Raw genomic sequence first — 23,149 nt, forward strand, 5'->3', positions numbered from 1 at the left:
CAGAGAGTGGAACTAGGTGAGCTTTAAGGTCCCTTCCAACCCAAACCATTCTGGGATTTTAGGATTCTTTTGACAGCACTATTATCTATAATGAGAGGTCTTTTCCACAAGCTCCATTATAAACCAATGTCCCCTTTCCCAGGCTACGCCACTGTATCTAATTACAACCACTTTTCCAGCCTCACTGCAGCTCCCTTTGACCTGAGCTGGCACTCTTAGAGCAACATTGGACTAAATGGCCTCCAGAATTCCACTATTCTACAGTCTACGGAACTTGGAGTGCAGGGCATCCTAGAACCAGCCCAGGAACTGGTGATCTTTGTAGATTTTATTAGGTGGTTGCAAGTCATTCATGACTAAATGGAACTCAGGTCAAGTGAGTATTCAATTCTCCCAGGGAAATGGTGAGACAGCTGACTGGGGAATGCTTGGCACAGGTTTAAGTTCTGTTGGACAAAACCTCTTTGTGGAAGAAGGAGCCAGGCCCCAATGTCCAGGCTGATCAAGTTGTTCCAGGTTATCTTGCTCAACAGTTACACTTCTTAACCTGCTGTCTCTAAGGGTGACTGTGTTCTCTGCATCCGTCTGTATTCTGTTTGCCTTTCACATCCCACCAGTACCTTTGGCTCCAAGCCAGTTCTTCCACACAACTGGAGGCAAAAGGACACAAAGCTCATGACCAGACACTCAACTGGACCAGAAACTTTGGATCAGCTATTCACATTGCAGCTTATTGTACAGGACACGGGAAGGCTACAGCAATCCAGCCTAACGGCCCACTTGGGTAGTGGGAAAATAAACCTTATTCCTGCCCTCACTTCTGTCTTTTCTATTTGGGTTGCCTGTTCTTTAGAGTTAAAAGGGTACCAAGGGCAAAAGACCCAGCACAGCAGTCCCTCATTTTGTAGAGGGCCTCCAGCACACTGCAGCGTGTTGTACAGGACACGGGAAGGCTACAGCAATCCAGCCTAACGGCCCACTTGGGTAGTGGGAAAATAAACCTTATTCCTGCCCTCACTTCTGTCTTTTCTATTTGGGTTGCCTGTTCTTTAGAGTTAAAAGGGTACCAAGGGCAAAAGACCCAGCACAGCAGTCCCTCATTTTGTAGAGGGCCTCCAGCACAAAGACAACTAAAATAACCTTGGGTTAGTCACAGTTTTTGAAAGGCAAAGAAGCAAAATAAGGTATTTTAAACTGTGCCAAAAACTGATAGAAACCCCAAATGGAAAATGGTACTTTTCAGGAAGAGAAACACAAACGAGGAATAGGCTTTGGGTCTCCTTCCTTCCCAGTATCAGACAATACAAATACAAGCATCAACAATTAATACTAACTCTTCCTCCAAAGCCACACCAATTTAACACCACAAATGCTGGTAAACTTTTTTCAGGGCTGAGAAGGGATTTAAAGAGGGCTTACCCTGCTCTGGTAGCTGCTCTTGGATTTCAGCTGCACTCATTTAATTTTACTGGAAATCTCTTTCAGAAGGCCTTTCAAATCAGAGAGCTTAAAAAAAAGAAGAAGGAGGTTATTATTTTTGTGAAGTCCATCTAGCTGAAGGAAAGCAATGCTAATGAGTAACATAAGTAACGAGTAATTGCCTCTCCAAATATCACACCAAATACAGGAGTGCTCAAAAGGACACTCCCAATTAGCATGTTCATCAGGGTAATTAATGCAGCAAGCCCTGATGCCTCTGTATTTTAGTGAGTTAACCAGCAGTTACCAGAAGAGAGAAGCAAGAGATGGGTATTTATTTTCAGGAGAGAATCAAGGTTAGCAGATCTCCTTTCAGTTTCAAGAGCCGCAGACTCACTCGCCATTTCCCTTTCAGTCTGGGAAGCAAGCTATATTTTGCAATCTAAATTATTTGACAGCAGTCAAAACACTTGGAAGCATGTGTGGGTCTTTTCACCTGTGAGCTTCTCAAAAGTCTGTTCTCCATATCAAAGCCACTCCCCACTTCAGAGGCCAAATATGTATGATTCAATCAAGCCTCAGAAAAACACCCATTGTGAATGTCTTTTCAGCATCACAGTCATAAAAAGAGTATTTGTATGACAATTCTGAGAACATACTCTCTGGTAGATTGGTAGCTTTATATTGCCTAATTACCCCATGCCTACAGCACCAGAAGCTAAACTTGACAGACACCTTTGGGAAGGGGACCTTTCCAGTGTGTGACACCCCTTCTTCCCATCGGTGTTTTCATGGGCCTGTTACACAGCCTAATGATGCAGTTTTACTCTAAGATGGAAATTGCTTTTATTCTGTTCCATTCCACAGTCAATACTGAGAAACACTCCTCCAGTGCTAAGCAAGTGTCTTTCTGCTTCATTTTCCAGCACAGTATGAAGCTCTCGTGGCTTGGAAGGGATCTTACAGCTCACTGTGTCCCACCCCTGCTGTGGGCAGGGACACAGGCTGCTCCAAGCCCTGTCCAGCCTGGCCTTGGACACTTCCAAGAATCCAGGGGCAGCCACAGCTTTCCCTGGGCAACCTGTGCCAGGGCCTCGCCACCCTCAAAGCCAAGAATTTCTTCCCAATATCTCATCTAAACCTGCTCTCAAAATTCAAAACCATTCCCTCTTGTCCTAATCCCTACGTGCCCTACACATTCCTACCACGGAATCGAAGCAGCACGATAAAAAATCCCAATTAAACTGGGTCCTCGTGACAATAACAAAGACTGCACATGGCTCTGGGAGGCTCATTTTCCTTGCCATGGCACACCCCCTGCTTTAGCAGAGAATCACGTTCCCCAGAGCAATCTGAGACAGAAGTACCTTTGCATCCAGTTGTCTAAATCGATGCACCATCCTAAAAGCAGAAGGAGAACACGGAGCAAAGGGATCAGTCTGGATACCAAGGAAAACTTGGCGAACTACCGTGCCCCAACTCCCCCCACTGTCCCATCCTCCCCCAGAGGCAGGGCTGCACGTGACTGGCATCATTTTTATTACAAGTAAATGAACTAACACCATTAATTACTAATAGTAGGATGCTCTCCCATTTTTCTTCTCAAGGTACTTTTGCTTCCAGTACCAAAGAGACGTTTTTGGTATTTGTTTGGCTTCTTAGCCAATGCTACGTGTCTCTGGGTAGTCTTAACCTCAGCACTTATTTGTGGACAGCAATGTTCATGCCCACAGACATGGAAGGGCGTGGTTTTTCTTGCCCATTCCTATCAGCTCTCTCTCTTTGATTAAGGGAAATACTCAAGCTGCTGGAAGTTAGCAAAGTTCAGGAATCACACAGAGCAGGTTCTGTAGCAGTGTTCTGTTTCCTTACTTTCTTTCTGTTTCTTTTTTCTCTTCTATTATTACTCTGAAAACACTGAGACAGATCCCAAAGATAATGTTTTCATGAGCTGGCAGTCGAAGAAACATCAAAGTCTAAGTCTCCCAGCTTCAAATACCAAGATTCCAAAGAGCCTTCTCCCCTCCTCTGAGGTCTTCCCTACTCATGCTACTAAGTACAGATCTCCATCTGGATTACTGCTGTGGGAATGTCTGATATTCCAAGCCTAATGGTAAACATTCTCTGCTAGCTGTATAATCACAGAATTCTTTAGGTTGGAAAAGATTGGGTCCAACCATTCCCCCAGCACTGCCAATTCCACCACTAACTCGTGTCCCCAGGTGTCACATCCACGCGGCTTTTAAATCCCCGCCCCGAGATGGGGGTTCCACCACTGCCTTGGGCAGCCTGTTCCAGGGCTGGACAACCCTTTCCATAAAGAACTTTTTCCTGATATCCAGCCTCAACTAATGCTACAGAAGAGTCAGCTGTAGCAGTGCTTCCCAGGATGAGATCTCAAGACACCACGGGAAGACATTTTCTTCTCTGCAGCAGACTTAAAAGCGCCACCGTGTTGCTTCAGAACTAAAAAGCACATTTATGCCGAGTTTATTGATTTACTCCTTAGTTTGTAAACATTTAGAGCTGCTAAAAACTCGCCTTCACTAGAAGTGTTCAAGAGAAAATGAAGAGGATGAGAACAAAGAAGGGTAGACTTACTCTTCTGATGAATCATTTGCTTTTGTATTGATTTTGACAAGGTAATTTTCCTTCATGACAGCTTCCCATGCCAGGATTTCATTGTCCTCATTTCTTGAGCCTGGGAAATGTATTTGAAGAAAAAAAATAGTTAATTTGTCTTTCCAAAGCCAAGATGCAAAAAGGCTGGGTCGTTGTGTGCATTCAGAGGTTAATGTTCCCTTCTCCACATCCTGAGCACTCGCAGCCCCACTGCCCACCCAGGACACAGCTCTGACAGAGGTGACACCAATGCCTTTCATCAAATGCTCCTGGCAACCAGAGGCACTTAAAAATACAAACTACGAGCAAACATAAAACCCAAAAACCCCCACACAAACAAACAAACAACACCTTAAAAACCCCCAACCTTACAAGCTCCAAAAATCTTTCTGGATTTTTCTGAGTCTTGGTTAACACAGGTGCCTCTGCTTCAACAAGCACAGGATATTCCAGCAAGTTCCCATCTAGGTTTGAGCTTTCCATTTGTTTCTACGTTATCCCCTACTGGACCATTAAGAGTAACACATGTTAAGAAGCATGATTTTTCATTGAATTGAAACACTCCAGAACGATGAAGAATTGTCTTCTCTAAAAAGCATTTTGTAGTGATGCTGTAAATTCAGGAGTGATACATAGCAGCCCACTCTGAGGCATGAAAGTCCTCCAGGGTAGTACTTCAGCATTTTATCCTGTTCCAAGAGGACAGCACAAACCACATGGGTTTAAATAAAAAAAAAAAAAATAACTGAGACAAAAGAAGCCCGGAGCTGGCAAATGGCTGAAGATCTGTTTCTTCCACCCAGAGCTCCTCGGACCTCTCACAGCCCTCAACTGTTCTCCCACATTCCATTTAAGCACCCAAATCCCAACCATTTCCAGAGGAGTTAAATGGGGAAGGCAGGATTTTACAACAGTCAATACATCAGTGTGCTTCCTCCACGCAGTTCTCGGTTCTATCATCAGCAAAACCACAATCATTTTCTAGCTCTAATTAATTCTCCCGTTCTTTCAGAGCTGCAACATCAACTTGCATCATTTGAGCAGGAATATCTGCCATCAAACAGCTTCCCCAGCAAGGAATCCACACAGCCAGATCTGGACAGCCAAAATGATTTAGTGCTAAGCAATTTTATACCCCAAAGCAGGCTCTTCCTCCTAAACTAGTAACAAATCCAGCCTGTGCTGCAGGGCAACAGGCAGGTTGCTGATGGATGGGAATGAGCCTGTCAATTAACTCAACTTATCCTCTCCCAGCTGAGAAAACAGTACATTTGTTGGGGGGAAAGCTTGTTAAAACAATTCCTATCTGTGTCCTCTGACAGAGAAATCAAAGGAGAAACAGCTAGAGAACTGACTTGCCATGTTTTTGAGGTGGTTTGCTCATTTAGCTACATCCAGAGGGCCAGGAAACTGTTTATTCTCTTTCAGTTGCTCCCTAGCAAGCAGAATGAATTACAAAGAAGCCAAACCCACAACCTTGCAAAACTGGGAAACAGCACAGGCAGCCCTTAAGAGTTAGGATTAATTTGAAGTCTTAATTGATTTACATACACGAGGCAATTCTACCTCAAAATGGCTCGGACAAGAAAGCATTGCATAAATCTCACTTGAAAACTTGAATCTTACTGCAGAGATTTCCAGCAGCACAGAGGATTTGCATGACAGAGCTCTACACTGCCCCTGGAAATTTCCCAGCACGGCACAAAATGCTTGGAATGAGCACAGGATGCCAGGGAGGAACTGCAATGCACCTGCTGCAGAGCTGACTTTGGGGCACCAAGGAAAAACATCCAACTCACAACAGATCGATGGCTCTTTGCTCTCCTTATTACAGCAGCACTTGAAGCATTTCCTCAGCACCATGAATATGTAGGCAAAGATGACAAAGGGGAAGGGGATGGTCAAGCGGCTGCAGTACTCCTGGACCAGGAAGTAACGCTGGAACTTCCACACCTGGTCGTTGTTCTCCTGCACAGATCCAACAGTGTAACTAGGGGGAAGAGAGAACACACCCAGGGTTAGCTGTTCACCCAAGAGCTGCACCAGAGCCAAGGAACACAGAGAGCATTCCTCCACTGTACCAGGGCATGGTTTGATAGTCACAGGATCCCACAGCGGTTTGGGTTGGGAGTGACCCTAAAGCCCATCCCATTCCACCCCTTCCATGGGCAGGGACACCTCCCACTGTCCCAGGCTGCTCCCAGCCCCAATGTCCAGCCTGGCCTTGGGCACTGCCAGGGATCCAGGGGCAGCCCCAGCTGCTCTGGGCACCCTGTGCCAGGGCCTGCCCACCCTCACAGGGAACAATTTCTGCCCAATCTCCCATCCAGCCCTGCCCTCTGGCACTGGGAAGCCATTCCCTGTGTCCTGTCCCTCCATGCCTTGTCCCCAGTCCCTCTGCAGCTCTCCTGGAGCCCCTTTAGGCTCTGCAAGGAGCTCTGAGCTCTCCCTGGAGCCTTCCCTTCTCCAGGTGAGCACCCCCAGCTCTCCCAGCCTGGCTCCAGAGGGGCTCCGGCCCTTGGAGCATCCCCGCTGGACTCGCTCCAGCAGCTCTGTGGCCTTCTGATGTTAGGGGCCCCAGTCATTCCGAAGGTGGTAATTTTTATTGAGTAGGAGGTTATTTGGTTTGTTCTCCTCCTTAGAGAGTAATGTGCAAATAGGAGGAACTAAGCAGGAAAAAAAACCCCTTGAAGTTACAAATCAACCAGAAAAAATCTGAATAGGGAGAAAATACTCCATGTACTTTTACTACCTCAGTCCTAGGCAATCTTCTTCTAGCCTAGACACACGAAAACAGGATGCTTCTTCACAAGATATTGCATCTTTTTAATTCACCAGATAACTTCTTTCTTAGGAATAAAACCCAAACCTAAAACTAAAACACTTACAAATAACTTGAAAAGCTCCTGAGATTTTCAGTAGAGGTATTAAGGACACTCCAAGCACGGATCAAACCCACGGCACTAAGCAGTGTATGAACCCAGCAAAGCAACAACCCACAGGAGTGAACAGTGAAAGGCTGCCTGGCCTTTAAATGGCAGATGGATGCTCCCAAAATGCCTCTGCTGGGAGCCTAATGGACCTTTACATGAGATAAATGAAAACCTTCACCTGGTGGAAATTGTCTTTTTGTTTAAAAGATAAACACAACTGGTAAAAACTAGGGATTTTTTTTACTGGCAAACCAGCATAAATTAGAGCATTTACCATTGGGTGCTGTATAAGTAAGTGTTCTAGCAAATACTAAAGGTTTTTAGGGTAGATCTGGCTTATTGCTACACCTTCCTTCATTATTGTGAGGTACTCGCACCCTTCCTAGGGAGTATGAGCATGATTGTCTGTCCCCAGGTCCTTGCAGGTCAGGAAAACACAGATGTGCTGCGCCAGTCCTGGCTGCCTTGCCAAAAATCACATTTCTGACTGTCTTTAGAGTCCAGGTCAGCCTGGGGACAAAGGTTCAGAGCTGAGGGGAGAGCAGATCCTACATCTGAGGCGTTCTCAGCCCTATCACATGCAAACATATCAAGCCAGGAAACACCGGCAGTGTCCTTCAGATGGGAGATCCTCTTGAGGAGCACCAAGAGTCCTGTCAATACTCCTGTTGCCAAAGCAAGCACCTGCCAAGGTACCATCAAAACACAAAAATAAACCTAGTGGTCCTCAAGAAGGGTGGCCAGAGGTTTTGAGTACTCTTGTTATGTTGTGAGTGAGTGTAAAGCAGAAAAGGAGCAGGGCTAGGAATGGGAACAGAGCCACAGCACTAATGCAACTGCATTCCCAAGTGAGACAGGAGGGCAACACACCCCTCTAAAGTCTGATATGAAAGACTTCCCATGATTAACTCAACTCTCTGCCAGAGCTTGCAGTGGAAACAACAAAGATTTCTGGAAGAAGCTGAGGAAGATTTTCCCTACTCTTGCTGGTCTAGAGATGATGGCACTTTGCAAGACAAAGTCCTTTTCTGTGTCCCAAGGGGATGTGGTCCATCGCCTGTGGTGCAAGTCAGAACAATAAATGGCAGGTCCATCAAAGCAGTAACAGACCCATCCTCAGCACAGGGCAGTTCAGGTTAATAAAACCACAGTGCCCTGAAGAGACAATGATAACAACTCATTTATTCACTCCAGCAAGGTCACTTGGGCAGCAACTCCCACCTGGAAAGGCCCTGACCCAGTGTGGCCCACGGGGGGTCACACCAAGCCCACCGTGCAGAGGATGCTTAGAGATGGAGTCAAAGGACAGGCAGCAATCCCTCCCCAGGACCCTGCACCAGCTTCCACCAAGCTGCTGTCAGAGATGCAGAGGCAAGGGCTGGCTCCCTGCTGTTTCCCAGCACTCCACTCCCTTTCCCAGAGATGTGTCAGCAGAGAGCTGGCCGGGAAGCCACCGCTGCGTCGTTACGTACCCGAACATGGCCACGAGCAGGTTCACAAGAAGGATGTTGGTGGAGAGCATGTAGATGCACACGAGGGGAATGGTGATCCACTCCGGGAAGCGGGGCTGGTTGTTGGCATCCAGCTCCACGCACAAGGGCTTGGACTCGTTCCCAGAGAAAGTGCAGTGGTCAAAGTTGTAGGTGGTACCTCAGAGGGCGAGAGGGGAGAGCAAACAGTGAACTCCTCATTCTGCTGGGCCCAGCCCCAGGTCCTGCCCTCATCCCTGTGGCCTCCCCATCAGACTTGGAGGCAAGGGGTCAGCACAGGGCTGGACAACCTCTAGGACAGAGCCTTCCACCCTCCCAGAAGATAAATACCATCAATATCATCAGGGTACTGGCCAAACATGGCCAGGTAGGGCTCGTAGATGACCGACCGGAAGATCCACTCCCAGCGGTGCTCGTTCTTCCTCAGGATGCCTTGCCTGGCCACACCAAAGGCCACCATCCACACAGCGAAGAGGAAGAGGAAGAAGAAGACATCTATCATCTGAAAAAGGACAACAGGCATCAGTGCCCCCCTGCAGGTCTGTTGCGAGCCACGTGTGGCTTTTTGCTCCCACCTTCACCAACGCACACGGTGATAACTGACCGCTCCCATGCGGGGAACTTCAACAGTGTTTATGCAACCATAAAAGCCAGGCATGCTCTGGAACACAGGATACCCCCCTGGCATCAGACAGGCTCCACAAAAGCCAGAACCACATACAAGGACTGTGGCTGCAGCCCCTGCAGCCAGCTATGAGGTGAAAGCTTCTGGAAATGCCACTCCGGATGGCTTCCAACCAGCATTTACAGCCCAGACACTCTGGCCAATAGTTTCATGAATTTCTAGCCCTGTATGAGAGGCTCCTCAGCACCCTCTTCCTCAGGTACTTGTGTGATGGATGCAGGGGAGGACCAAAATCCTTCTCTTGTACCATCTACCATCCCTGTCTTGTTAGGGGAACACTCATGTGAGCAACAGAAATACCACTGAAACGTTTGAGACATGGAAGACAAAAGCTACTAGGAAGCAATTTTCCTCTTCTGTTCTTCAGCCTGACCCTTATTCTTTCCCTTGGCACAGAAAAATGCCCTGCTCTTAATCAGCTCCCATTTAAATCTTAATTCATCCTGTTTAGCAGATTTAACTTGCTGCCATCATCAGAATGTGCTGATTTCACTCTTAAGGAAAGAGGGGAAAAAAAAAAAAGTGTCACATCATTTATTTAGACACTCTTGAATAGCTGCCAGAATCTTACCATCCTCTGCAGCATAATAATTTTGGGTCCTAGATTCCTGCTAACTGTGAAAATATGGATGAGCCTCAGGGTAAAAACTATGTAGTCCAAACAGAAAATGACTCTCCCAGAATACCAAGAGCTTTCATCAGAGTGAAGCCTGATGGAGACAGTAAAAGAAAACAAAGAGAAGCCTTGGGTGAATCATGCAGAAATCAGAAGAAAACACACTGAAACATTGAAATGGGGAGGGCAAAATGAGTAACTGGAAAGCAGAGCACAGCTATCCTGGGCCCCCACCCCCTCCCATCTAACGACAGGTGACAGAAATGGTTAATGCACACCTTGTTTACACCCTTTCCTCCTTACATGCATCATCCCTGCATTTTGTCTTACCCTTAAAGCTATTAACAGCAAAGGAATTTGTACCTGGAGCTACTGCCATGGCCCCCCACAAGCACCACACTGCACTGAGGCAACATGGACCAAGTTACAGCTGACTGAACAATTGCTTCGGACAATGTGTTTCCATCATTTCACTGCCATGGTTTTTAACTCACCCCATCATGTAAAACAGCTTCTGGGAGATAATGACACTGTTAGGCTGCTGTAGGGGCAATCACAATCCCCTTAAATACAACACAGAGCCCAGACAGTCATACTAAATAGTCAGTAACAGGAGCCAGAGAAAATCCTAAAGATCTCCTGACCTTTTTATAAGTCAATACTTGGCAATGCTTGGGGCCTTCAGAAAGGACAGGGAATTTCATGAACACATTGCTTCCCCAAAATTTCATTACAGGTTGTAGTCAAAACCCAGCAAGGAAGCAAAGCCATACCATGGACGCAAGAAAAGGTACGACTCACCTGAACACAATCCCTGCTATGAAGTAGAAGATTGCAAGAGTATCCATAACATTCCACAGGTCTGAGAAATACTTGCTGCCGTTCATGTACCACTGGGAAGGGAAGAGAACAGAAAGTAACCCCCACACAGCACAGTTTCCTTGCCCAATTCACTTTTTGTCACACAACAGGTACACCAGAGTTCAGATGGCTTTCAATTTCCCCAAAAAGAGGGGTGTAATGTATCCAGCAATGGCACAAGTTACTGGTAACCTCTCTTCTGGGGTCTTGGTGTGACCCATGAAGCACTGTGGGGAAATAGAGGTCACAGTCTAAGGGTAGCTGATGTATCCTGGCTGCTCTTCCTTCACAGAGCTCATTCCCTAACCTGTCCCCGGCTACAGGCACATGCTTTGGATCCAAGATGCAGATTTAATTTATTCTTTTAATTATGCAGCTCCCATTTCTGAATTGCAAGCCTAGTGAGAATCTCTGCTCATTCCCAGATTGACTGGCGCAGCAGCCTGGATCCAAAGCCTGTGCAAGAACCAACTTCTGGAGTCAATTCAGAGGTGACTTGTAAGAACAAGAAGCTTAATCAGGAGAAACCTCTGCCAGGCCTGGAGAAATAAACTGTGTCCCCAGCCATTATTATTTTTAATTTCAGTTTTCATTGGAATAATCAAAGCTGCAGGGAGTACTGCCCAGTGACTCTCTTAACTGGCATATCCAAGGAAGGTAATTCTGCCCTTAGTATTTCTACAGGAAACAGAAATCAAGGGGAGTTTTCTCCTAGGTGCTGTCTCTGCCCAGTAGCTCCCTAAATCAAACACTCAGGGTTAAAGTGCACAGAGGTTGTGCCCAGATTCCTTCTCCACTGGAGAGAACAGGGCTTTCCTTCACACCCCACCAGTCTACCCACTCACCTGGCTGGAGGCTACCTCCATGTGGCTAAGGAGACAGCAGGGAAAAGGCCCCTCCGATTTCACTATGGCCACGACAGCTCTAAATGAGACTGAGAGCAGCTCCAGCTACTTACAACTCCCTGGGACCATCAGAGCTGAAATCAGGGCTGAGCCCATGGCTTACAGGTCAGAGATTGCCCCAGACCAAGGGCTGCTTTCTCCCCAAAACTGGTTATTCAACTGCAGCAGCTACAGTGGAACCCCAGGCACGCTACTCTTACTTAGCCTTGGATGTGAAAACAAAACCTGAGATACCCCTCTCTTCTTTTTTCCTTTAAATATAAAGGACACAGATACAATTTTGATGCAGAGTTAGACCAAGGCATATATGGTCTATCTCAGGGGATGCCAGGGAGGAAATTCCCTGAGAAGTTTAGAGGATTGGGACGCTGCTCTGCATTCTGCTCCGTTTCTCCTCCCCAGGACAACAGCTTTGCAGCCACAACACTGGCTACAGAACTTTAAATCTTCAATGAAGTCTCTGTTTTAGCTGCCTCCACTGTCAAACTGGTAGAGTCTGGCCACCAGTTACTAATGGGAATTGCAGCAGCTCTATCCGCTCAGGGTAGTGAGAAAAAGGGACATTGTGAGCAAAATAAGGTTTCTATCCCTAAGGCTTTCCCCCAGGACTTTTGCTGGGTATACACAGGACGTGCAAGGACAGGTCCAGAGACACCAGAACCTAAATCAGCAGAAACAAACACTCCATTAGTGTTCTCATTGCAAAGAAATATTTTACTTTCCCCCCCATTTTCTTAGCAAGTAAAGTTGCCATAAACAGGGTTCCACCTTGACTATTAAAAGGGGAAAAGACCACAGGAACATCAGCAGCACAAACATCATCTGAGCTCACGTAAAAAACATTACTGCAGGGTGGGATGATCCCACAGATCACCCACAAACACTTGTGAGGCCACTCAGGCCTTACAGGAGAGCCAGAAAGCAGCACTGCACCAAACCCACACACCCACTGCTCTTCTGACTCCCCCAGCATCCTCCCACTGCTCTGACCACAGCCTGGCAGAGACCAGCTTGCCCAAAACCCAACAGATTCCATGGGAAGTGAGGAGAAGATACCAGCTACGTGGCTGGCCATAAAGGCACTCCCACATGGTGTTCCCACACCACAAGTAATCCAAAGCTGGTCCCTGAGTCCACACTAAACCAGCAGAAACTGTACAGATGATTAAAAGCTAACAGAAATGCATAAAGATATGTGGCTTATCAGCAAAATAAAAAAATAAAAGGGGTGGGATGTAGAGAAGAGAGGCAGGAATGACCTAATCTAAAGGTATGCACCCAGACAAATGTGCTAAATCTGACCCTTTATTATCAACTGCTTTGGCAAGCCCAGCATTCCTGGGAAATAGCTGCACTGGCATCAGCTTATCCTCTTGGTGCACAGACACTGCAGCTACAGGGCCACAAGCAGGAATTAAACATCAGAGGAAAAAAATCCCTCGTTGAGCCCTGAACTGCCTGAACATCTCTCCTAGGAAGTGGTTCCCCTGTCCCTGAGCACCACCCAGCACTGCCTTGGAGGGGAAAAACCACCCGGCTTTGGCTCTAACACTAAACTTTTTGGGGTTGCAAGCGCTGCCTACTTGTCTCACTTCATCACAAAGCAGAATGAAGACCAGCACGTAAAGGATGATCTCCAGGGCTGTGGGTTCCTTCTGGAAATCCATAAGCAACACGTAGGCGAAGAGCAACAGGAAAGCAATGTAGAAGATGACGTTCCAGGAGAAGACCACAAAGGGAGAAGTGAAGAAAGACACATAATACAAGAAGAGTTTCTTACTCTTCTCCACAGGCTTTTTCCTGAGGAATTAAAAGAGGGAAAAGGTCTCAAAGCATAGCTTTTATGCCTGGAAACATTTGTGTTCTTCAAGGTCAAAGTGAGAAAGGTGCAAAGTCCAGCTCAGGGTGTTACTTTAGAGGTAAGGACATCCCACATCCACTGCCCTCAGGCACTCTCCAGTGAACTGGTACATCTTCCAGCTTGGATAGGGCTTGGAGAGACCTGGGCTAGTGGAAGGGGTCCCTGCTCATGGCAGGGGCTGAAACAAGGTAAGCTTCAAGGTCCCTTCCAACCCAAACCGTCCTGTGATTCTATGATCTCAAATCCAAGATCAGAGTGAAATACTGTCAGAAGCTCGTTCAGCTTTTCACTACCTTTATTTAAGACTGACTGAACACTAGGACACGTCCCCCAGAGTGGCTGTGGAGTCTCCACCCTTGGAGATATCCAAAACTGGACACAGTCATGGGCAACCTGCTCCAGCTGATCCTGTTAGCTGGAAGATCATCACCCAGCCCGACTTACCCTAAGATTCTACAACTAACTGACTTCCTCTCCCTCTGAAAAAATTTCCCATTAATGAAAAACCAGTTATTACCTGAAGGAGATGAAACCACAGCCTATTAAAGGGAAAAAGAACAGGCACAGTATGATCTTCCAGTTCTTAGTGTCTCTTGAAATCTCTCCATACCACTGCTTAGAAAGGAAATTCTGCAAGGAAGAAGGAAACACCCTCATTTGTTCTAACAGCAACAAAATAACCTAGGAATGCTATTAGAGAACGTTTGATTTGGGAAAAATAAACCCTAAACTTTCAGATTTCAATCAAAATACTTGAGATTCCTGTTTCAACAACACAGAAAGCTTTCTGCATCAGCAACAGCATGCTGGCTCCTTAGTGCAGCCATCCTCCATCTACATGATGAGGAGTTTAAAATGAGGCTGAGCAGGACCTGACCTGATTGATGAAACACTTATAAACCATTGCAATATATGCAATGCTCATCCATGCTGGCTGTTACACCCACACTGTGCACACCCAGAGCTGTGCCAGAGCAGAAATCACTTCAGGCAGCCTTTATTACCCAGCTCATTACGATTTATAGCCTGAAGTAAAGGTTTTTCCCTCATGATTTACATCTGTGGGTAAATCAGCCACCCCCTGTTTCCAGAGGGGGAGCCACACCCCCTGTTAGATCACAAGAGGTACAGTACACCTTTTCTACACTGCCATTACCTGCACACCTGGCTGGGCAATAAACTGCTGGTCCTTGGCTTCCACGGCTAGCTCCAGACAGTTGCTCACTCCCCAGGCTTCACAGGAGTAAGTCAGCAGCTGCTCAGCCAGGTCTTCATCGTTGCTGTAGCACTCAGTGAACAGCTCTGGAAGAAAGAAGCAGCTCCACACTGAGCTCCAACTTCAATTTCCCACCAGCCCGGGTGCAAACATCTTCAGGGTAATATTTGTAACATCAAAGCATGCAGACACAAGAACGCTTCTCATGTTTTCAGCACTGCAGAACGACTGTGCATCGCTTTACAACCCCACTGCACATCTTAAACTTCCATACAGAACTCATGTCTGGATGGAAACCAGAACACTAAATGGACACAGAGAGCACTTAGTTCTGCATGAAAAGATTGAGTAAAAAACATTAATTTCTCCTTAAATGACTCAGTAAATCTACTTATTTTGCCCTCTTTTCTTAAATTCCATCTGGCACTGACCTAATCAATTACAGTCAGACCCATATTAACATCTGGGTTGGAAAAGTCCGAATCTGATGCCTTTTCACTGGGAAATGCACTGTTCACTCCTTAGTGACTTGCTATATCATCAGGCCTGAGGGATGTAGATACTTTTTAAAAAGTCTATCTAAGCAGTTTTTGCTCTGTGGAGTAGGAGATACTCTCTGGAAACAAGCAAGATACTTCCAGTGTGGCCTTGTACTGCTCCTTATAAAGTCACAGAATCATTTAGGTTGGAAAAGACCTCTAAGGTCAAGTCCAACCATTAAGTCAGCACTGTTAGGTCCACCACCAAAGCCATTCCCCAAGTGCCAAAAACCAAGGCCCACCCATGGGGATTTTCCAGACATGGCTAAATGAGGCCAGGACAGAACTGGTTTGGTCCTGTGGTGACATCACCTCAGTGAGAAGATTGGACTGGACACTTCCAGAAGCCCTTTCCAGCAGCACTCCTATGGTTTCCTATTCAGCTGTTTCCAATTACCCTTTAGCTGTCACCTGCTCTGACTTGGGGAGGTTTTCAGCACAGGCAAGACATAACCCCTGAAAAAGTCCCCAAGGTACCACTGTGTTGCATCTCCCTCCAAATTAAGACGCCACCATCCTGCACCACAGGATCTTGTCATCTTATTGTAAGTAAGGCCTATGATTTTGCTGTTCAAAACTCAGGAATTCAATCTACTTTTTACATGCAACTTGTTCTCAATTCCCCAAAAGCACACCCACAAATCTGAAGGGTGGATTTTCCCAACCTGCATTTTACAAGTACTCAATATGGAAAGTTTCCCTTTTTCCATATTCTCCTTCCTGTTTGTTGGCACCCTTCTTCAGCCTTGCCAGTAGAGCTTTTCTTCCCCATGAAAGAAGTTCTCTACCCCAAAATAAACACCTCAGAACACCCATCTTTTGAAGCCAAGCTTTTAAGACAGGACACAAAATTACTACTGGGAACAAATGGTGTGGAAGAAATTTCCAAGCAGTAAAAACGCATGCTGACATTAAAGAAAAATTTTATTTCATGTTACATATCTGTAGTTTTTAATTCCCTGGTCTCTGGCCCTTCCTACTGAATTCCTAAAGGACTCACAGAGCAGGCACTTACCTACTGCTCTTGTCTCATACTCGTTAGCGAGTTCCTCAGACTCACCAGCAGCATTTATATCGTTCTTCACCTTGGCCATGCTTTTCAGGAGCTTACTGGCCCCCAGGGCTGCCAAAGTGCAGCCTCTGGTCTGTGGGGAGAGAGTGAAGTCATGCAAATCCCTCTGTGAAGGGAACATGATCAGAGAATCCTAAAATCACAATGATTTGGGTTGGAAAGGACTTTAAAGACCATCTCATCCCAACCCCCTGCCATGCAGGGACACCTTCCACTATACCAGGTGGAATCCTTTAAAGATTATTCTCCATTTTGCAGCTTCTCAGTTCCCAGTCCAGAATCATCTATTTGATTCTACAATCATTAAATGACTGTCTAATCCAAGTTAGAAATTGGATTTCAGTCAAACACTCGGAACCAGAACCATCCAACCAGTGTCATCCAGCAATCACCTCCTCTTGTGGGGCTGTGTTTGCAGTTGGATGTGGAGCCTTCAAACACCTACAAACCAAAGACACACAACCCCACTGCACTGCCTGCAAGGAGGAATAAAGGAGAACTCAACTTACTTGCTCCCAAATGACTTTGGACAGCTCCTTCTTGTTCTGAAGAACTGACCAAATAAACAGAGCTTGCAACGGGTGCCTTGTGATAGGACACTCCTCCTGAAAAAGAGAGCAGGAACTCAGACCTAAGCTCAGCAAATGTTTTCCAACTGGAACAAATCTGAGCCTGGATTCTCCTGCTTTCGTATTTTCTTCCTTTCACAGCCACCCCACCAACCCCTTCTCTCAGCTCTCTGCCAGTTGTCACACACTACCGTGAGTGAAGTTATATTTGATATTTATACGAAAGGTTTGCATCTGACAAGGAAGAATCAGCCTCCCTGTTTCTCCTGAAGCTGGCATTAAAGGATATTTGGGTCAAAGGCATTTCCTGCTTTAACCACTGCAGTCTAGATCACCTCACTGACAGCAGGATCAAATTGCTCAGCACTCACTGCAAGCTGTATCTCCATCTCATCCTTGCTGTTTTTGTAGTCTCTCTTGAGACCTCTCCGGAAGTCCTCCACCATCTTCCACACGAAGGTGAGGAGGGCATCGTTGTAGGAGTTCTTGGCAATCTGCAGGTTCTTGAACACCAGGCTGCTGAAGTTGTTGGTGTACAGCTCCCTCAGGACCTCTGTGGTGAGGAACTTCCGCAGATTCAAGCCGTTTTCCAGGAAGAGTCGGACAAATTTGGGCCTGTCTTTCACCAAGGCTGTGAACATCACGTCCTGTAGGTCAGCAGACTAGGAAGAAATGAAAAAGTGTTAGGAAGCACCTCATTCTACCTAAGGCCTGACACATGGTACCTGTCACACTTTCATCAGAATCAGGTTTTTTCTGCAAGCAATTGCCTTTGCTGGATGGCCCAGAGCATTTCTGGCATGGGCAGATCACCTTTGCAACCAGTGATCCTAGAATAGATCGTCATGGAACAATGAATCATGGCTTCATGGAGTAACCCGAGGTAGGAAAGGACCCACAAGGATCATGGAGCCCAACTCCTGGCCCTGCACAGACACCCCACCAACCCCACCCTGGGCATCCCTGAGAGAGTTGGCCCAGTGCTCCTTGGGCTCTGGCAGCCTCGGGGCCGTGCCCATTCCCTGGGGAGCCTGGGCAGTGCCCAGCAGCCTCTGGGGGAAGAGCCTTTCCCTGATACCCAACCTAACCCTGCCCTGGCACAGCTCCAGCCGTTCCCTGGGGTGCTGTCCCTGGCCACAGCAGAGACAAGAGGAGGAAGCAGCAGCTCCCAATGAGGAATGACCTGCTCTTCTCCAGGTTGAATGGAATGTGACAGGAGGAACAGACACTCTCTTACAGAGCCTGAGGTGCTGAGACAGTGCTTCCTGCTGGGATGTGTCCCTCCCCACAGCTCCCTGCACTCACACAGAAGGGGGCTGTACCTCCCAGTTTCGGTCATTGGTGAAGATCTCATCGCTGGCCAGGTCCAGCTGGTTCCACTCCAGCAGCAGCTTCAGCTGCCCATTCCAGTTATCCCTGTCATGCTCATTGGTGCTGAAAGCTGCAGAGGAGGAACAACCTCTGGTAAAGACCAGGCACATTTATCATCTCTGCCTCTCACACTACCAGGGCAAGACTCCTACTAAGTGTCTTTCCCCAAACTCATGCACATCCTCCTGACTGGGGGTTGGAGGATGCTGGAGGCTCAGGGACATATTTATGGTCCAAGACAGGCCACAAAGGAGCTGCTAAGAGCACCTCATAACCAAGATCAGCACAGTGCTTCCTCCAGGCTCCTCAGTGTCCTGCACCCTCTACACTGAAGAGATTCTGCAGGATTCCCATTGGGGCCCTACCAGCATCCCCAAGGCTCTCAAAAATGCCTTCCCAATCATGTGGTTTGGATCTTGCCCACACTGAGGGATCCCATACTGCTGCTGTAGCCTGCCCACACCCCTTCAGAGAAAGACAAGCTCCACACTGTGGCAGGAGCTTACCTCTAGAAAGACAGCACTACTCTAAGGAAAGCTGTTCTAGAAAACAAACAGCCATCCTTTTTCTACTTACTCTTAAATCCCCAAACGAACCCAGAAAAACAATTACTTGCCTTTGTACAGGGCAAAGGAAATGGCATTGCTCACAATTTCATCTCCTGCTTCTTCTATTTTGATCACTGTCAGTAAATGAGGGCTCTCAAGGACTTCTTTGATCTACAAAAAGGAAAAGTTCCATTTCAAAGTAATCAAGGCTGTTTAGCAGCACTTCTCCTAGAGCCTTTTAAAAAGAAATTTGCCACCACATCGTAGCAAAGCTGCTTCTCATCAGTCCTGGTTTTTAACAAATTTAAACAAGCCCAAATAGAAGCAGATAATGAGCTTGATTTTAAAGTCACCAAAGGACAATATTAATTATCCTCTGAACATACAGCAAATAACTGTGATTCCCCTATGTAGATCATCATTAACAAAAAGATATAATCTCAGTAATTAGAAGCTACTCCTAAAGTAGAAAAGATTGTGACAGCATAAGTCTCAACTTATGCCACGCAGTTTGTTAGAGAACAGTCTCTGTCTCCTTGAGCTTTATCAAAAATAGAGCTAATTCCTCACATTATGAAGTTTGATAAAGTTAGTTTCATTGTAGCACATAGAAGACAAATAATCTTAGCCATTTCTGATGCAGGAGGGAGGTACACTCCAAAGCATGGCCAGACAGGGAACACTGCCTTCAGCAGCTCCACACTCCACATGGAAAAGATCCTTCTGGAACCTTCTTAGCTTTCCTGTGACCAGCCATGGGCTGACTTGATTGCAGCCCCCACCCCCCACCGCTTTTGTTCCAATCCCTGTAGATTCAGAATTTCCCTTCTTTCAATCTGCACAGGTCTAACATGGCAAGGGGCCCTGCACACCCCGTAGGTATCACCAGATAGCAACAGCCCGGACTTGGAAGTCACCAGCTGCTCCCTCCCCACCCTCCTCCCACTTTCAGCTCCCACAGCACCCCACACTCACCCACTTGATCCAGCTCTCAGTCTCCTCTTCTGAGAGCCTGGAAATGGTGCGAGGCAGGAACCTGAGGAGGCTCTCCTTGACACAGGATGAGGCAAGAGTGCCTTCTGCCTCCATCAGGCTCGCAATGACATCAGCAATGCGGCCAGAGCCCTCCACCACCACACAGGGAATCTTGCTCTTGATGGCCACGTTGATAGACTAGGGAGGCAGAGAGGGAGAGCACATCACTTGAAGCATGACTGTTATTAGAGCCTGTTACTGAGTAAGGAAGCCTAGAGAACAACAGAAACCCAGGGTCCACAACAAGGAGTTTTATTATTATCCACTGATCCATTACCAGTGACAACCCTTTAAAGCATCATCCACCTAGTGAGAGAGGGCTGTGGAGAGCCCCACAGAGACTGGGGGTCAGAAATCACCATATGCCAAATTTTCATGGAATCACACAACAGCTTGTGTCAGGAGGGACCTTGAAGCTCATCCTGTCCCACCCCCTGCCACGGGCAGGGACACCTTCTACCAGACCAGGCTGCTCAGTGTTAGAGTGGATCAGCAGATCAGGACAACAGCCAAGTGGAAATGGCACTCGGGTCACACAGCAGTGCTACAGTCACTGCTGGTTTATGGCACAGCACTGCTCAGCCAAGACCAAAGGCTCTGGATTTATTTGCTGGAGGCAGAAGCAGCAGTATTTTACAGAGAGATCACTTCTGTAGCATCACAAGAACATCAAACTTGGTTACTGAAAGCCTCCAAGTATCCACTTACATCATTTCTCACACAGCAACATCGTACACGGATTAACAGCAAGACAAAAAATCACTGAAATCATGCTGGAAGGACCATTAGCCCTCCTGGTGCAAAGACCACAACAGGAAACACTGATCTCATTTGCATCACTATACTGAGAACAGAGTCACAGGAACATAAAGTGCCAGCAAATTGTACAAAGGGAGTTGATGCAAGTTATCATCAAGAACATCTCTTAGTTAAGAGAATTTCTGGAGAACAAACAAAAAAAAAAAAAAATCAACTTGGAGTCATCAAAACCGTGTGCACATTCCTTCTGTCAGCTGGAGAGCAGGTCTGTGACAAAAGGAGGTTTTTCTTATCAGCTAGATGAAAGTGGTCTTCTAAAGAAGGGTTCAGCTAAAGTGCATGTTTTACACCACAGGGAATTTAAAACAGAAGCTTGGCACAGTTTTACTTCTCCTCTGCTAAAGCTGATTCTTGTCATCATGCACCACTCACAGAGGCTGAGAAAGAGGGAGCCTTTCCTGGCCAGCACTGCTCCGACCAAGGCATGGCAAGGACAGACGTGCACAGCATGGAGTCTGCTGTGTCATTTGGGCTGGTCAGAGACTCAATTTACTCCTTGCAAAAATGGCTTCACTTACAAAGGAGCAAGAGGGCAGGCACGAATATCTCAGTGCACTTACAACACTGAGAAATAAAAACTCAGCACAAAACAGCCTTAAGTTGCACCAGGGAAGGTTTAGGTTGGAGATCACTTAAAATTCTCCACAGAAAGGGTTGCCAAGGACTGGAACAAGATGCTTAAGGAAGTCACCATCCCTGAAGTGTTCAAAAAAATGTGTGGACGTAGCACCTGAGGACATGGTTCAGCGGTGAACATGATGATGGTGCTACACTGACTATGGGACCTTGTGATCTTAGAAGTCTTTTCCAACCTCAGTGTTAACTGTGATGCTACAAAATAGCCAAGAGAGCAGCATGAACCCTTAATTGAACCATCATCCAGGTACTTCCCAGAGGAACCTCTTGCCAGCAATTATGCATTTGATTTAACAAGGCTTTTACTCATTCTGATTAGGCGGCCACTAAACCTGTGTTATGTATCACTGCTTAACAGTGGGTTTGAGGTCTCTCCAAAAAATGTGTAATCCTAAGTCTGCCCAGCTACAGCACTTGGCAGGAGTCAGCTCCTTCAGTGCTGGCCAAATCCTTTCTCAAACGTCAGCAATTTGGAGCTAAAAGGAGATGGACATAGTCAACACAACCCTCTGAGCACAGCTTTATCCCAAAAGCTGAATGGATGCTTCATTTCATCTCAGGATCTCTGGTTAACACTGCACCTGTATTCACCTACAATTTACCTACAGGCAAAGATAAAATTTGTCACACAAATGGAACAAAACTCCCAGGGAGCTGGGATAGTGATCTGGAATTTCACACAGTGGTTCAGACCCACTGATTAACACTAGCAATGAAGTGGTAGCAGAGACCCTGCTTTGAATTCACATTGTTCATCCTCCTGACAAGCAAAACAGTTTGATTAACCTTGACAGGAACAGCACAGCTCCGGCCAGAACAGGAAGTACCAAGGTAACATCCACAAACAAAATAAGCATGAATATCATGCTGTTTTCAACTTTATTTTTGCTGCATCCTACTCTCTTGCAAAATCCAGCCCCTTCCCCAGGCCTTTAGTACAGGCTAAAATAAATCAGCTCTTCCTTGAGTTGGTCAGAGCTCGTCCTCACTGTTACTGTTTCCTCCTCACCACAGCCTGACTCCACATCCCCTCAATTTTGAAATCCCTGGAGTGAGGTCCCTTTGCTCCCTCAGGCCACTCATCTTCACTCTGGCAAGGTGGATGGAGAAGCAGCAACCCTCGTTTTTAACACTGAGACAGATTTAGAAGCCATCTCCCTCCCTTTCCCCCTTCCCTAAGTGTCCCTTTCACATCCTGTTTCAAGAAACCTCTTTGTTCTGCTCATCCTCCTCCTACCTGTCATCTGTTTGAAGATGATGCCTGCTCCTTCCCCAAAGAGGCTTGGAAGGGTCAGAGTCAGCAGAGCCCTCCTGCCCTGCTCAGCTGCCAACATTTCAACTAGGTCCACATCTAAACTAGATTTAAAATGGGGCCTTTCAGTACTTAAGAGACCAGGAGAGCAGCCTTTCACACGGGCAGACGGTGATGGGCAAAGAGGGGAGGGTTTTAAATCACAAGAGGAGAGATCTGTATTCACATTAGGAAGAAATGATTGACTATGAGGGTGGGCAGGCCCTGGCACAGGGTGCCCAGAGCAGCTGGGGCTGCCCCTGGATCCCTGGCAGTGCCCAAGGCCAGATTGGACAGGGCTTGGAGCAGCCTGGGATGGTGGAAGGTGTCCCTGCCTGTGGCAGGTGTGGAACTGGGTGGTCTTCAAGGTCCCTTCACGTTCTGGGATGTGGAAGAACTAAGACAGCTGAACTATCCTAGCCAACAGTTTTCCAGGATGTCAGCCCAAGGCAGAAATTTTGCACAGTAATTTTAACTGAAACAAACTTCCTCAGCTTAAATTGCAAATAAGGTCCTTGTGTACCAAGTGCTGGTCAAGCTTCAGTAAATAACAGCACTGTCAACTTCATGAAGTTTCTTGTTGAGTAATCAGCCTTCAGTATTAGAGCAATGTCCCTACAGTCATTCCTGGAAATAAATGAAAGAAACAGACTTACTTTCA

At 46.7% G+C, this 23,149-nt stretch overlaps 1 protein-coding gene across 1 annotated transcript in view; it reads right to left on the minus strand.

Moving 5' to 3' along the window:
* Window positions 1–23,149, minus strand: part of TRPM8 (transient receptor potential cation channel subfamily M member 8) — a 37,174-nt gene that overhangs the window by 1,325 nt on the left and 12,700 nt on the right. The window contains exons 8-25 of the mRNA XM_008640713.2: window positions 23,145–23,149; window positions 19,683–19,880; window positions 18,776–18,878; window positions 18,111–18,229; window positions 17,160–17,450; window positions 16,729–16,824; window positions 16,163–16,292; window positions 14,549–14,694; window positions 13,910–14,022; window positions 13,115–13,331; window positions 10,567–10,658; window positions 9,721–9,859; window positions 8,795–8,966; window positions 8,447–8,624; window positions 5,841–6,031; window positions 4,021–4,120; window positions 2,787–2,820; window positions 1,420–1,506 (exon numbers count right to left, since the gene is read on the minus strand). The exon at window positions 23,145–23,149 is cut by the window's right edge and continues 72 nt beyond it. Of these exons, the coding sequence (XP_008638935.1) occupies window positions 1,456–1,506; window positions 2,787–2,820; window positions 4,021–4,120; window positions 5,841–6,031; window positions 8,447–8,624; window positions 8,795–8,966; window positions 9,721–9,859; window positions 10,567–10,658; window positions 13,115–13,331; window positions 13,910–14,022; window positions 14,549–14,694; window positions 16,163–16,292; window positions 16,729–16,824; window positions 17,160–17,450; window positions 18,111–18,229; window positions 18,776–18,878; window positions 19,683–19,880; window positions 23,145–23,149 (2,375 nt within the window). The 3' untranslated portion in view covers window positions 1,420–1,455. The remainder of the gene's footprint in view (window positions 1–1,419; window positions 1,507–2,786; window positions 2,821–4,020; window positions 4,121–5,840; window positions 6,032–8,446; window positions 8,625–8,794; window positions 8,967–9,720; window positions 9,860–10,566; window positions 10,659–13,114; window positions 13,332–13,909; window positions 14,023–14,548; window positions 14,695–16,162; window positions 16,293–16,728; window positions 16,825–17,159; window positions 17,451–18,110; window positions 18,230–18,775; window positions 18,879–19,682; window positions 19,881–23,144) is intronic.

Source organism: Corvus brachyrhynchos, unplaced genomic scaffold (assembly GCF_000691975.1).
Source record: "Corvus brachyrhynchos isolate BGI_N302 unplaced genomic scaffold, ASM69197v1 scaffold79, whole genome shotgun sequence".
NCBI lineage: Eukaryota > Metazoa > Chordata > Aves > Passeriformes > Corvidae > Corvus > Corvus brachyrhynchos.